The 16,273-nt window shown below is 32.3% G+C and overlaps 1 protein-coding gene across 1 annotated transcript in view; it reads right to left on the reverse strand.

The window, feature by feature from the left end:
- Positions 1–16,273, reverse strand: part of LOC148605005 (uncharacterized) — a 52,394-nt gene that overhangs the window by 17,152 nt on the left and 18,969 nt on the right. Inside the window, exons 8-9 of the mRNA XM_088547813.1 lie at positions 9,834–9,948; positions 6,937–6,983 (exon numbers count right to left, since the gene is read on the reverse strand). Coding sequence (XP_088403939.1) covers positions 6,937–6,983; positions 9,834–9,948 — 162 coding nt within the window. The remainder of the gene's footprint in view (positions 1–6,936; positions 6,984–9,833; positions 9,949–16,273) is intronic.

Raw genomic sequence — 16,273 nt, forward strand, 5'->3', positions numbered from 1 at the left:
AGTATGCATGTCGTGTAAAAGATTAAAGTTTTTTATTGTAAATTATGGATACTCTTGATTTCCAGTCTGGAAGATCTCTACAAGATGTTACATTTACAGCTAGATTACAGCAAACTTATGACACTCACAAACTGTTACTTCTATTTTATAGATATTAAAGAGACTGTAAAAAGGATAGATTAAAATTCAGTTAATGTTTAGCAGTTCAAGTGAAAGACATGACATAATATTAGACCCATATGTACTGTAGTGATAATTTGATCATAGAAGATGATAATTTCATTAAATACATTTCAGAAAACACTGTCAATAAAACAACTACTTATATTATGTAACATGGGATGCAGTTACATGTATCAAATACATGTACATGTATATCCTCCAACAGCTATATTTAGTAAACACATTTTCAATGACAGTATAAAAGTAAAGATCTGATGACATTATATTTTAGTTTTGTTTTAAAGTCCTAACATTGTACTCACCCATCTACAATTATCAAAATAAAAAGATTTCCTAGTATTAAGCAATGTCTACAACTGCTCAAATCTGGTTTAACATGCAAAATCCTTATGCGGGATTATTTCCCTTTGTAGATATTGGACAACAATGTAGATGTCACATGATACCTATCCTTTCTATCAAAATCAATTAAGGTAGAGTTGTGTTTATAATTTTAACCATGTAAAACCTTGGAAAGTTGGACAACTCCCTTTTTTTAAACCCTACCTTAGATTCTCTTTTTTTAGTCATCAAACAATAATAATGTCCCATCATGCACACACACCCAACATTCAATTTAAATTTCATCAAAATCCCTTGAGTGGTTTAGGAGTTGAGCTAAACTTGTCAATTCTTTTTAGACTTCTTGAACAAAAATTAACTACTTCAGGCCAACAGTCAGTGTATAAAAATATCTGAAAAATGTATTTCGGGCCTGTCAACTGGAAAGTTAGTTGTGAAGGCTGGACAGGGTGATTTCTACATATCCTCAAACTTCATTAGGAGTATAATAATTAAAGGTCTAGTTCCAATGTATTTAAAAATAAGAAATCCCTTTTATGATTGTCTGTATCCTGTGCAATTAACAAAATATATAAATATTTATAGAAACTAAAATATTTCACAACATCAGAGATAACATACTAAGCAGGATATAGGCTCAAGCACATATAATTACTCACAGCTAAAAGCTTTGCTAAAAACTACATCAAGTTACACCCAATACCACTATACATGTGTACAGAAAATTACAAAAATCTTACCAATTAATTAAGATATGTTCCTATAAAGAAAAAGAAAATTAACAAATTCAAATGATTGTACAAAATCATTTACTCCAGGAACTCCTAATCCAAAAGGAGTAGAATCACAGTATACAGTCACTGCCACAAGTTTGAGTTTTTCAGGAGAGTTCACACACGAAACTTTATTTTGAGTGTAAATATTAAATCTTATATCTAAGATATTGCTTGACACAATTCTTTATCATAAATAACATGTAGGTCCTAAGGAATTTTTCTTCAGATTAAAATGCTTTGCATGTAAAGGTACTTCTGATTTCACCACAAGGTTGTAGTAAAAATTATGTAATTATAACATTTTCAATGGAACATCTTACTTAATACCATTCAATATATCAGTGCAATAATAATAAAACTACCGTACCAAAGTCCTTCATGACTTGCAAATTAATACCTAAGGTCTAATTTTCAGCCAAATCAAAATTACATATTTATAAGTGATTATAAATAAACATCAATGATGTTGTTGGGCGTTTCCCCAAAACTCCCTTCAACAAGACTACTTCACAGCATTTATGATGAAGAGCTCTAACCAACCATGTCTGGGAGACTCTCAATTTCATCTAGCTTTTAAATTTTCACACACCATGAATGGGGAGGTTATCAATAGATGTTGACATTTATATCGCTATGGTCTATTGCCTTATTAATGCATCATTAGAAAGTATGCCAAAGTTGCTGTTAAATTGTAATTTCGACCTTGGGGTGTCTCATATCATATTTTTTTCCCTAAAGGTCAATTTAATAAAGTAGTTTTCTTCTTCATAATTCAAATTTGTATGTAGATTTCAGATGTTAAGTCCCTAGTTGTATATTAAACCAAAATCTTTGTTTGGGCTTTATATTCAATATATAGCCAAATGCTCACCTTGCATGAGAACATATAATACATCAAGAATTTGAAATATATCTCAAATCTTTTAGTGAAAGAGTAATCAAGGGAACCAAGATTATAGCGGTAATCAAAAGAATGAAATCCAGGGACAAAGACCAGACATGGAAAACAGACATACACAACAAAGAACATGAAGTAACTAAAATCATACATATAAAGTAACAAAAGCAAATGAGCAACTCGTACTCCACTAAAAACTGGGAGCATGGACCAGGTGCACTGGGAGGGGTAGGTGAAAACATGAGAGAGAAAAAATTGTTGCAAAAATTATTGTGTTTACATTCTATCCTTTCCGTTTAAATGCCAGTACATGTATTATGACGAGCCTCTTGAACCATTTTATGGTCCATCCTAATATTTTAACAAAACTGAAAGTTTATGGAGAAGAGAAGGCTACTTAAACAAGATTTTAAATTATAAAATCTGTCTGAATGTAACACATTAATTTTGGTAAAACATATTACAAGGGAAAACAGATGTTGCACACAATGGTAACGTAAGTATACCCCAAATCAACCATTTCAGTCAAAGCTGGGAAAGGGAGGCACAGTTTAAGTCACCATGCAGAAGCAATATAGCAAATATCTAAACATTTCCTATACTAAAACCTGAGAAATCTACTAAGACAACTTCCATTATGCACAAACTAAAAAATTACTAAGTTGATCAGTAAACAAGAAGTAGAAAAGACACAGTCTTGAAAAGGAGAGAAATGGTCAGGGGTTTCATTAATTTTTCAGGCAGGAGGTATTTTAAGGAAGGAGGAGATACCAAATAAATTTGGCAAGGGGTCTGGGGGCCCCTTAAGGCCCCCACTGGGTCCAGGGCAATGCCTTGGTGGGGGTCCTGGGGGAGGGGCAAAGCCCCCCGGATGTTAGCCTTTTTTAGATTTAAATTCAGACTTGAAAATATTGGATTAAGTCTGTAATATTTGCTTCAGTTTTGTTTAAAATATACAAATTTGAAATCAAGATATATGATGAATCATAACTGATTTAGTCTTAAAACCCAGAAATCCAGGAGCTCCCCATGATTTCCACGAGATCCATTTCTAGACTAATGTTGATAAACTTTGTTGACTGTTTAATACTATGCCATTTTATATGAAATTTTGATAAATGTCATATTTTGTTCTTAGGCATTTATTTACTTGTTACAAAATTTGAACACTAACACATGCAAATTAAAGCATAGGAACAAAACTATTAAATGATATTCCGTAACATGTGGTGGTTCCTAGTGCTGATTAAATTACTTCGTTGTTTATTGTCTAATTATTACTGTGACATGTAGAGCAATTGCATGTGTCTTACTGTGAAATATTGGTCTAAAGACCAAGCTAGATACGAAATTCTTTGCTTATGAAAAAAAAAAAAACAAGGCCGTCAGTTTTAGTCTGGTTGACTTTTAGACAGACAGAATTTTTATAGTTTCTATTATTATCTATAGCAGTGTTGAATCTCGGGTTCCAATATTTCTTTATATTCTTGTGAGCAAAGGCCAGACATGTTCTTTTCAAACTTAGGGTTGCCAGAATATTTTTACCAAAATTCCCCCTCCCCGCCAAATCGAATGGTCGTCCCTTAAATTATATTCTGTAAAAGTTTGTTCCACGCGTTGACTTGTTGTCAACACTAAATATTCCTGCTCTCTTCTGCACAAATCACATCAAATATCAGGAAAAACGATGGGTATGGAGCAATTCTAAATACAAACGGCATTTTTTTTTACACGTTTTCATAGAATCTTCACCTGTGTTTAGCTTTTTGTTCAGCACAAAATAATTGGTGATTTTCTACATGTTTTCTACAAATGGACACTGTATGTTAAATCGTCGTAGGTTAAAGCGCTTTACTGATTAGATTCCAACGCAGACCTCAACGAAAACACCAATATAAACAATAATAAACACTTAATATCACAATTTTGGAGACAAAGCCTACAGACAGAACTATCTCAGATATATATTTACTAGATTTTATCTCGTGATTTTTTTTTCTTTTAATTTTATTCTGCCGGTACCAGACACTATTGTAGCCAGGTAAAAGTACCGGGTACCGGCTCTTAATGAAAGCACTGCATGGTACAAGTCATCATGAGAAAACAATATACCAAATTTCTAAGCATTCCCTCCAGTAGAAGCTGGGGAATCAGTTACAAAAAAGGTGTAATGGACGGACGGACAGACAAGGTGATTGCAATAGAGCCACCAATCTAATAAGTAGGGGTATACTAATAATATTCAAAACAAGGTTTGACTGTTTGATTGATTAAATGAACCAAGTATGCTCCAAAGTGACTACCAAGGCAGTTTATTTAGAAAGGGATGCAAGATTTAGATTTAAATGGTAGCATGGTATTCATTTAATAAACTATATTCAAGACTCAAAAACAACCTAAAAAATAAACCTATTTAATATTGACATATTGTTATATAATCTATTCCAAGAAATTCTCACTTTCAAAGACAAATGGGAGAAGTCAGCAGAAACAAAGAGAATTTTTTGCTCATTTCTCCTTTTAAATTAGGCCATTTGCTCAACCTATTATATATCAAAATAAGTAAACTCTATTAAGCCAATTGACGAGTTAAAGAGGTGCTTGGTTTACACAAGTGATGTACAGAATTTGGTATGATAGGTACTCAAAACAAAACTGGTTTGGACAGGCTTGTGATTGAAGGGTGTGAATACATGTATGAGAAAGAACTATTTACACTGCACATGATTTCAACAAGTTACAAAGCAGCAAAATAAATCTATACGGATGAAGATCAATAATTAACACTAAGTTTTTGTAAGACATTTGACAAATTAGTAGCAGTCATTATAAAACTGACAGAAGGTGATTCATGGATGTCAAAACCCTACAGAATTCACTTTCATTTGTTATTCAGAAGCAGTTACAGACCCAATAACCAGTCCTTGTTTTCATTCTGTTGTTGCACTTAGGTGATAAAAATCATAAAGATTATACATGAAATTCACAATTTACAAAAGTTATCTTTCTTGATTTGGTTTGAATCGATTGAATTAATTGGGAGATGAATCATGGTGTTCTCAAAAATACAGATCTGAATACAGGTAGGCCTATCATTACATGAAAATATGACGCAAGGTAGATCAAGAAATTATTGTTTGTTTGATGGGTTTTCTACACCATGAATCACCTCTATAACATTGGCAGTGCCTGAATTTTATATGGACTGATACTTAAATAAATAATTTCATATTGTATGGTTAGAAATTTTCCAAAAAGAATACTGAATTTAATATTAACAAAACATGTCAATATTTCATTAGTTGTCCACCCAATAATTTTCTTTTTCAGAAAAAACTGAAGTGAAAACTCGTATAATTCATATTATCTTCTTTTAAAACTGCTACCCAACCAATATGCATAACTATATGAATATATCTATCCTTATAACTTCAAAAGTAAAAACCTTTTCATTAGTAATTTATACACTTTTTTATAATAATAATGACATATAGTGCTGAAGTTTGGTTTTCCAATGTTAAAGTAGTGACTTTAATTCAACTATTTGAAAACAAATTACAAAAATGAATTTGTTATTTTTGCAGTCAACTGTTAAATTCAATTCATGAAAAATTTATGCCTGGCATGAGATGCTAATAACACCATCAATATTAAAATATTTAATATCCCTTCATTAAAATTGGTCTAGGATTTCACACGTTTGTGAATGGTCAACAAATTTATAAAAAGTGGGTTTTTAAAGCATTTCAGTTTAGACAAGTCATTAGCACATATTCTGACTGCGGGGGTTTTTAACATCCTTGACTACCTTTTGGGTCTTGCATCAAAGGGCACACACTCTACTGCACATTATGTTGTAAGAGAAAGTTTAAATTAATAATTTTTAAAGTGAAAGGACATTTAAAGAAAAATATAATTTTAATTTCTGAACTGCTGACCAACAATGAACAGAAGAACCCTATAAAAAGCATTGCTATTTTTTTTTTAGAGGACCAATAAATACCTGTGGATTTCTTTTGAACAAATAATTTCTTAAGATGATTATAATTTACTGTGCAACAATTGACATCCAATGAAATCCTGTATTATTTTAACCAGATATAAAGTGCACACATTAACTTTATACACTCATATCCTACTCTGCATTACAATGTCAATACATTTTTTAGGTCAAGGACAAGTATCTACAGATACTTGGCAAAAAATTTTATAAATTCAAGATTTGAAAAATATACAACAGCACTAAAATGCCTACGGTTGTTTCCCTTATTTGAAGGAGGAAAAAGAAAATGAACAAGAAAAAAAGAAAACTTCTATCAAGGGACACAACTCTATGAAAAAAAAAATGGAATGGACAGTGGTTTAACATAATCATGTCCATAAAAAGATAGAATTAAAAAACTTAACCAGCATTCTTATTATTTTCTAACAAGAAAATTTTGGCAAACCAAAAGACCTTAATATGCTCCCAAAGGGGTATAAATGGTAGAGAAGTAGAAAGATGGTACACTATGAAAATCCAGGATCGGATATACAATGGATCCAATAATATTTCGGCCAGATAGTAAGAAAAGGGTTTTCCCACACACAAATTTTCTCCATCTCTTGTAATTTTATGACAAACCTGTGAAGACCAGATTGATCTAACCAATCAGTACAGAGACTAAATGGGGTATGAACTTACAATTTTTTGGGAGCGTTTTAGATTTAGGTCTCGTATAAAATTTCTAAACTTACCATACACTTATCACCAGGACAATATACAATTGCTTTGTGTCTGGCCTCTGAAATAAAACCAAATAAGATAATTAGTACCCAAGTCTGCAAATAAACCTTACAAGATACGATTTAAGTACTTAACTTGAAAGGAAGTCATATTCTGAATAGATGTTATAATCATTTTTTTGTTTTAAAAAGAAAGATTGAATGCTTCATATTATTTCAATTTTTTAGAAACCAAAATAGAGGGCAAAGGTCATCTTACTTTCAAAACTATATTAAATTCATAATCCTGATGCACTTGATGTACTTGCATAAGCTTGGGACCTTATCAGATATGAACATACTGGAAGCCTTTGCTGTCAGTAATGTTGGATGCTCCAAACAATTTCAAATTTTTGAGACAGAAATAGGTAAACTCTTTGGTAATAATAATTTCTGTGCTTTTTTACAATTTGGTCAAACCACAAATTCATATTCCCTCTAAAATATCTTCAAATGAAAACAGTGGGGGTGTAATAAAACTGACTCATTCAGCATCCAGGATGTGGTGAAATTTAACAAATCAAAAATATTGATAATGACAAATAAAGTACTTTCATCTTGTTGGATATGCACACGTTTATACATTTTGGGTGATCATTTGTACATTGATTGATTAATTGTCCCCCATGGCAGATATTTCATGTATCTCATGACAAGAACATTTGATCAATGGAACATACTGCACTTTTTACTAGTCCAAAAGGCTAAGCCAGAATTTAATGTGGTAGCTCACAGAACAACAGCCTATATGTATGTAAGCAAGCCATCCCAGTTTGACACATTCATTTGAACTTGAGCCGACTGACTGTCATTCCATCTCTAATATGCCAGATGCTTGGCCAACAAGTAGTCACTACCAATTAAAAGTATTGAGGTATGCACTGGCCAGACTTGGGATTGGAAACCACAAGACTTCAGATGAACACGCTACCATGAGACTCCAAAAGCAGTCTCATTGATCAAATTACTTGCTGTTAAGTAGCACTCCCATCTAAGAATCATGCAAAATGTAATTCATGGTTGGATAGCCTACAAATTTTTATTTTTGATAATTTGATTAAAATGCTTAAGTAAACATACAATGGTATGTGGCTTTTTATATAACTCTTGTTCTTAAGAGATTAAAATTATATAGAGTGTATTGTAGAATTCAATTAAGAGAGGTAACTCTGCAAATGACACTAAAATACAATAGAAACAGTTGGATTTGCAATATGAATTATCTCCTAAGAGCAGACAGATTGGAATGAATGATTATTGATTATACATTTCATCATATAGACTTGTAAAGTAACTTTTTAACAAAAATAAAAATATGTAGCCTTTTTTTGGGGTGTATCTCATATTACAGAATTTGCATGGTTCTTACAAAGACTACTACTTAGTGTGAGCTCTCCTCAGTGTAGAACACAAGGCAGTGTCCATTTATAATTACCAAAAGGAAAACCATGTAGTTAGATGATTTTTGCTTTACCATCTTATGCATGATCTTTTTAACTGAATACAATTTAAAATCAAAATTTACATTTTAAGTTTCAAATTATTACATCTAACTGCTATGAAATGCCAACCTGACTCAATATTACAGCATTAACTCAAAAAACATCCATCTTGTCAATTTATGATTAATATTACAAATTTCATAAGACTTTTTATTAACCATTGCTCTGCACACTTGAGCTAAATTTGTAAAGGTGACATCTGCAATGCTCAAATATTTAAAGGATTGTATGAATATAAACTACATTTTCTCCTGAAAAATTTTATGAATGAAGCCTTAAGTTCCTGAATTTTTAAAAAATCTAAATACAGATCTATAAGGATCAGGCAGGTCCTAAATTAAAATTGACATGTCAAATTAATATGTACATTTAATGCACCTGAGAAACAATATTAGTAAACATTATTAAACATTAATAATTAGTTTAAATTTTATGTCTCTCTTCCATTATCAGCAGTAAAAACGTCTCTATTCACAATACTATCTTACCACTATTATTTTACGAGGTGATATATGGATTTCAGGAATAAAAAGTTCCACAAAAATATTTGATGTATCATCAACTACCTGATTCTTACATTTTATCCTCTGTTCAGAAATTTATTTAGGAGGGCACAGTATTTCTATCAAGCATGATAGTAAACCTTATCTTTAAAAAAAAACAAGTCATAGTAGCTATTATTTTGACTGACATACTTAATCTATAGATGTTTCATATTAATTGATTATCTTATTTGGACAAGCTGAGTTTTGATCATACAGAAATAATGATAGCTACAATGGTCAATGATCATAAGAGCATTTATTAAATTCTAATTAAGATTTAAATTTCTATGAAAAATTTATGACTTTCTATCACCCATCAGAATTTAAACTATTCACACTAACATTATTGAAGTTGTCTCCAGGATGCTATTAATTTTGCAGAATCAAATGCTATACATGTCTCTGCCTGGTTATGGACTATGCACAAATGTTTCAGTATATATCAAGCTAGCAGATATTTCACTACAAACTGATAAAACTAATGATATGAAAAATTGTCAAATAAAGTATGAATCTCCTTATTCCAAAGCTGTTACGATCTTTAAAATTTGCTATCAACAGTAATTAACCCTGACAAGAGGTGGAATCAAACATTAATATATTTATTAGAGGGAGGTTAATTAAACAGCTTTATAAAAAAAAGTGGGTGGGTGGTTGATGTCTTTTGCACAAAGCAAATTAAATTTTTTAACCAAAGACCTGGGGAGTAAACCCAGGAACAATCCCCTGAATCCACCACTTCTGAGTGTATAAATATCTTACTAGAAGGTGATGTAGTTACTATAAACAGCCCCAGACTTTCAATGGACACAATAACACATACCTCTCTTATCTTCCTCCCAGATATCTAATTCTGTATTTCTATATATCAGAGGATCCAAAGCCTTGGCAATTCTGAATGGTACTGGTGGCTTTATTATCAGAACTCCAGAATCATCCTAAAAGTACAGCATTAAAAATAAGTCCAAGTCTAAGTTACAAAATATTGAAAAACTTTGCCTTTTAAAGGCACTGCCTATGCAGAATAGAGCAATAAATGACCAAAGTGATGATGCTTTGCCATTTTATAGATGATGCCACAACCAGCAGGAATATGTACAACTTCCTAGATCAACAATTTTAGACACGAATTTAAGTTAAAAACAATCGCTTCCAATTAAATACGTAATTTTCAAGCCATTCATGTTTTAAACATCTTACCAGGCATGGATCCAAGGACTGGCATACCAGACATACGCCCCCCCCCCTAAATCGGTAAGAAAAACGTTTTTTACCACAAATTTACCATAATATTTTTTGCCTTGCTTTGCACTGCATTTAATTCAATTAATGTCCCCCATCCCAACCCAAACTCAAAGCCTGGATCCGCCCATGCTTACATATACAAGACCACACTTACGGGTATATTCCACCTCTTATCACAACTTGAAGAGGTAGACCTAGGACAAGGGACACAACTCATACAAATCATTGGAACGTTTGTATTCAGAATAAGGCATCAATCTCATGTAACATCAAAGTAACTTGGATTGATTTCATTCTGTTTCAAATGAAAGCTTGACAGGCTTTGGTAAATTATATATGATACTAACAAATCATTGATTTCAATAGTTGTGTCCCTTACCCTAGGTCTACCTCCTTGAGGTAGTACATAATGCTCTCAAATTTTCAATCGATTTTCACACCTCTGACCAATGTGAGAAAATATTGATTGGTTGAAATAGCAATTTGTGATTGGTGGTTATGTGATTGAATCTCACTGTCCAAAAAATCTTGTTGGTCCAAAGCATCGTTATGACATTTCTAACACTGTTCTCCAGAATAACTGTTGACATCATGGACAGACAAAAGCTATAATTTCTACCATGACAAAGAATCATATATAAAATTTTTCAGTTTAACAAATTAAAAGAAACAGAATATAATTTAGCTCCTCGATTATATAATTTCTTGCCCCTGGAGAAATTTATTTCAGTTTTAATACCTCAGCAAACCTTAATATTAAAACTATGAAAATTTATTGCTCTCGATGTAACAAATTTCCATAAACAACTTGCTATAGTTGTTGATTCTATATTTACAAGATGGTGCCTTTTATTACAAGTCATACTGTCTAGAATTTATTGTGTACAATATTTTATTGATTGACCTTGATGACCTTGAGCCAACTGCTCCACGTTTGATGAAGATAAAATATATTTATATTGACCAGCTATTACACCTACTCACTCAAAATATTAGCTTAAACCCTGATTTTACAACACCAGGAATTCCAAGCATTGAATGATCAAATGGGAGAAACATGCCAAACAATAAAAAAAGATCAATTAAGGGCTCAAAGAAACTTTGCTGAAATTCTTGCAGGGTTCACATGCCATTCATTATCTAATACATTAGCATGGGTTCAAATTAGCAGTGGTCTGAGGTTCAGTACCCTTAATTTCTGATTATACATTAATTATAGTTTATATGTTAATTGCATTATCTCCTAAATATTCCAGTAGCCTCCCCCTGCAGAACCTCTTATCACAGGTGAAGCCTCGTTTTCATATCATATGTCATTGCAAGTTTCAGTTTCTGTTACGTTATGTTTTTACATTCAAGTGGAATTTAGTTTTTTCATTTCTTGTCATTTATAGAATAATATTTCATCATTTTCTGAACACAACTGTATCAGTTTCACTGCTATTATGGAGAAAAGCTGTATAACCATTATACTTTGCCAGCAGATTTAGTGTTAAAGAAACAATTCTGCGAGCTTGAATTACGATCTTGGACAATAATGGCTACCAGAAGATCGAGAACTAATTTAGATGCTAATAATACTGCAAATTGGACTAATTTACAGCTTAAATCTGCTCTTAAAGATTTAGGCATCAATATATCAATCGCATTTAATTACAGTGCTTTACGTAAACTGTATGAGGATAGCAAAGATTCTCGTGCTACTATGCTTTCTGGAAATGCAGAACCTATCAACCAAACAGAGATTGCTGCGAGTAATTGTTCTACTGCAACACGAGTAGATTCTACAAGCCGAAACAACATATCTACCGCACAACCAGTCCGCGCAACTTCCACCCAAATGGAGAACATGTTGGTTAATATGCAGCAATTGTGCCTGCAGACACTACATCAACTGATGACACGTCAGGATTCAAACTCAATAAACAATTTCAATTTGCAAACTGCTGTGGGTAATTGGAAGCAGCCAACAACCATCTTATCTTCCCTACCGTTCATCAATTCCCATTCAACCTGGTTTGACAATGCCTTCTGAATCTATCAATAGTATCAGTGCAGTGCCACTCTACACCATAAACAATTCCAGTACTTTTTTTGGAGTACTAGCTACATCTATAAAAGATACTGACATGGTGTCTCCTGAAATTCAACAGCAAATTGTCTCAGGTAAAGATGTCAGTCTGAACATTCTTTTAATACCTAAATTATGAAACTCCTTTTAGGAAAACTCCCTCTTGTGCTGAAGAACTGGATTTATACCTTGTTCATATTGTTGAGACTGCCCACATTTGACCACACAAGTTTTTTGAGTACCACAGGTTATTTTCTGCAAAGTGTACTACTATGCTGTTGCAACATAATGTTAAGATTGACTGGTCAAAAGGGGACACTGACTTGAGACATAAAGTATGTGCTGGATCTAGGGTTAATTCCTGTGGAAAGTGTAGTTCAACCATCCATGTGTCCTATCCCATTCAAACAGCATGGAATCAAGTCTTCACACTAGAGCATGCTTTTAATTGTAAATATTTCAGAATGTCTTTTCAATAATACACTTCAGCTGAAACATTTTTGTAATGCATCATAAACTATAAATAATTGACAGGAACAATTGTTCTTGTAATCTTTTTGATGGTACCTGTGAACTGTCATAAGGCTCAATTGCAAGAGTGTAATCCATATTCCATGATATTGGACGGACCTTCAACACCCAAGCCACAATTCCTGATGCAGGCTTTTTAAAATAATAACTACCTAGGTCCTAGACATATAAAATTTACATTCACTCTTATTGAGAATCTGATTTCATTCAGTTTCAAATGAAAGCTTGACAGGCTATGGTGAAATTGAGTATGATACAAACATATCACTGACTTCATGAGTTATGTCCCTTACCCTAGGTCTACCTCCTAAAATCTAAAAAAAAAACAAAACAAACAAACAAAAACATGTCCCTCAAATTCACATTGAACTGGTAAAACCATATCTGTTCTTGTTGCACAAAAGTGTGAAATACAGCACCCTCAAAATCATTTTTTTAACAATAAAACACTCAATCATTTTGAATATTGTGAAATTAATATCTGTGAATTTGTTCATTTGACACATTTCTGCAAAAATTAATACCATGACCAAATATCATCAATTAATATCAGGACCCTATCAGGCTGTATCTCTATTTAAATTTTCTCTTGATTATGAATCTCAAATTCGAACCAATAAAATGAAGTGGTATTAGGGTTACCAGTGATATAAACATCATATTTTTATCTATTACAGACAAAAGATTCATGATAAGATTCCTTTATTGTTGCTGACAGACTGGTAACAGATGTGATCTAATACAAAAGGGGGGTAACTCTGATCAATTATATAAAATGACAATATTTGTTTGCCTTTAAATCATTATGAATGGAAGGGTTTATCAAGGTGATCTTGATTGCTCAGTTATTCATGCCTATTTTCCAGATAACAGTAAATGATATGAAAACATCTTAACTAATCTGCAAAAGAATACAATAGATAGCACACCTGTGTTTTACTATGCATTATACATACATGCATTTGCTCTTTTAGCAGTACCAAAATATTATTACTATCTAATGTGGTGCAACCAAATTTAAAGTAGACAGTGTTTTCATTTAGAACAGAAGCCATAGTGTTCTAAGATTCCTATTTCCCGTTACCTGGGGCAAGTGAAATTTGGGTCAGGGAAAGTTAGGTACTTAGTTATACTTTCCCGTGGCAAGTTGAAAACTACATAAGCTGTAAGGATTTGTTTTGTTAGGGAAGCAGTCATTGACTGTGGGAAAGTTGATTTAATATGGATTTTTCCCGAGGAAACCTCAATTTCTGAAAAATCCTAGAACATTGAGCCAGCGAAAATCACTGGCTATTAGTTTAATTTTTCCAGCTATTCAAGATTCTGTTTTCCCACTGGCCTATAGTCTTTTTTCCACCTACTGCAAAACATTTTCCTTCTATCAAAAAAACTTAGTGAAAACAATGGTAGCCATAAATGAAAACTGTCAGCCCAAACATAATTACTTGAATTTCAAATGATATATAACCTTTGACTGCATATGAACTCGTTAAATAATAAAAAAAACATTCTTTAAAGTTTTAATTAATTTTTATATAAATTGACCATGAATAATTCGAACAAAGGGCTATTAGAAACTATTAGGATTGTAGCTTAGTATAGTTGCCTCAGTAAAACAATGTTGAGAACTAAAATGGTTAAATATATATGGTTAAAACATGTGCTAGGCATACCCCTACTTGTACAGGATGTTGACACCAGAGAACAACTGAAATCACTAACAACATATGCCCCACCTTTATAAAGCATCTTGCCAAATTTGAAATCAACCACAATTGTTGTGACCAAATTTTCTTATATATCATTCCATAAAGTGAAAATTGTTAAAATCTCACAAAACAGCAAGTTGATTTCTGATAAAATTAAAAATGACTTACAAAGTATGCCCCATCTACATGAAGCTTATCCACCTAATTTGAAAAATTAATCCATCCATTGGAAGCCAAGATAATATCAACAAAGTTTGGAAAGACAAGGCGATTCCAAAATACCACATACTTATTGAATAGGGGATAATAAACAAGGTCTCAAACCTTAAGGTTTCATAATCTATAAATTTCTACTCTGGGTACAATTAAGTTTAAGAATGATTGATCTGCACTTACAACCAAATTTTGAATATCTTAATCAAACAAAAGGAATGAGAGACAGATGGTGCTGTTTTCAAACTATAAATATAAATTCCCTCTACTAGTGAACTGAAATAATGTTAATTTTTGTTTTTTGTTTGTTTGTTTTTTTTTTAATTATCTTCCCTTGCAATAACCCAAACTAGCACATCTACATATGATGCCTAACTTTTATTGAAAAAAAAATTACTAAAATTTTTACGGTGGTTTTGGAGTTTCCATTTTCATTTAAAATTTTCAAGTTGGATTTTTCCCCTTTACATGCTTCAGCCATTAGTTATCTATTCTATTTAAAGAACTAGCTTCATTTTTCTAATTAACAACAACAAAACAACAACAGATCAAATGTTGAAACTTTATAGGTAACAAGTATGAGACCACAATAGAGTATTATCATTAAAAGCCCTTTTTGCTTTCCTTTCATTAATAACCACCAATTAACAAGTTCTGGACTTAGAATATGTCTCATGCATTTGCTAATCTCAACCACAAATATCAATCATTGCACAATCACCAGTTACTACTAACTTTTATATATAATCAAGATACACAAATATCTTGACCTCACAAATTTAAGTCAATTTTTGGCTGTTAAGGGAACTAGTTAGAAAAGGAAGTTATAACATTACATAAGGGGCACAAATTCAGTGCTAAGCCAACAAAGGCTGATCACAAATGCAAAAGCCAATTTTTGTTTTCGAAAGCTCATATGGTGAATATGTATATCAACACAAAGCAAATTGAACAAGAGCAGTGCACCAGGTCCCCCGCCTAACAACAAAAGTAAAATTTCATCAAATATTATTTCCTTACCCCATAAGCCCTCAACTGTCAAAGTTAAGTGTAATTCTATGAAGGCATTCAAAAGTAACGCTCCAGAAACAAATTTTTGCCCACAAAATTATATTTTATCAAGTCCGTGCGACCTCGACCTTTAATCCACTGACCTCATATTCAAGAGGTATCTTACCCCATAAGCCTTCAACTGTCCAAGTTTGGTGAAATTTTATGAAAGCATTTAAAAGTTTCACTCCAGAAACCAAATTTCATCTCACAAATAATATTTCATGAAGTCCATGTGACATTGATCTTCAACCTACTGACCTAAATATCTATACGCATCTTCCTCATCCCATAAGCTATCAACTGTCCATTTGGTGAAATTCTATGAAGGCAATTTTGGACAGATGGAAAGTGGAATTCCATACTCCTCAGCTTTCGTGAAAGGCAGGGGACAAAAAGTACAGTGTGGGTCACAAATTTCTGAATGTAGATTTACAGCATGTA

Source organism: Perna viridis, chromosome 10 (genome assembly GCF_037379345.1).
Source record: "Perna viridis isolate PV_CMFRI_1.1 ecotype Kerala chromosome 10, ASM3737934v1, whole genome shotgun sequence".
Lineage (NCBI taxonomy): Eukaryota > Metazoa > Mollusca > Bivalvia > Mytilida > Mytilidae > Perna > Perna viridis.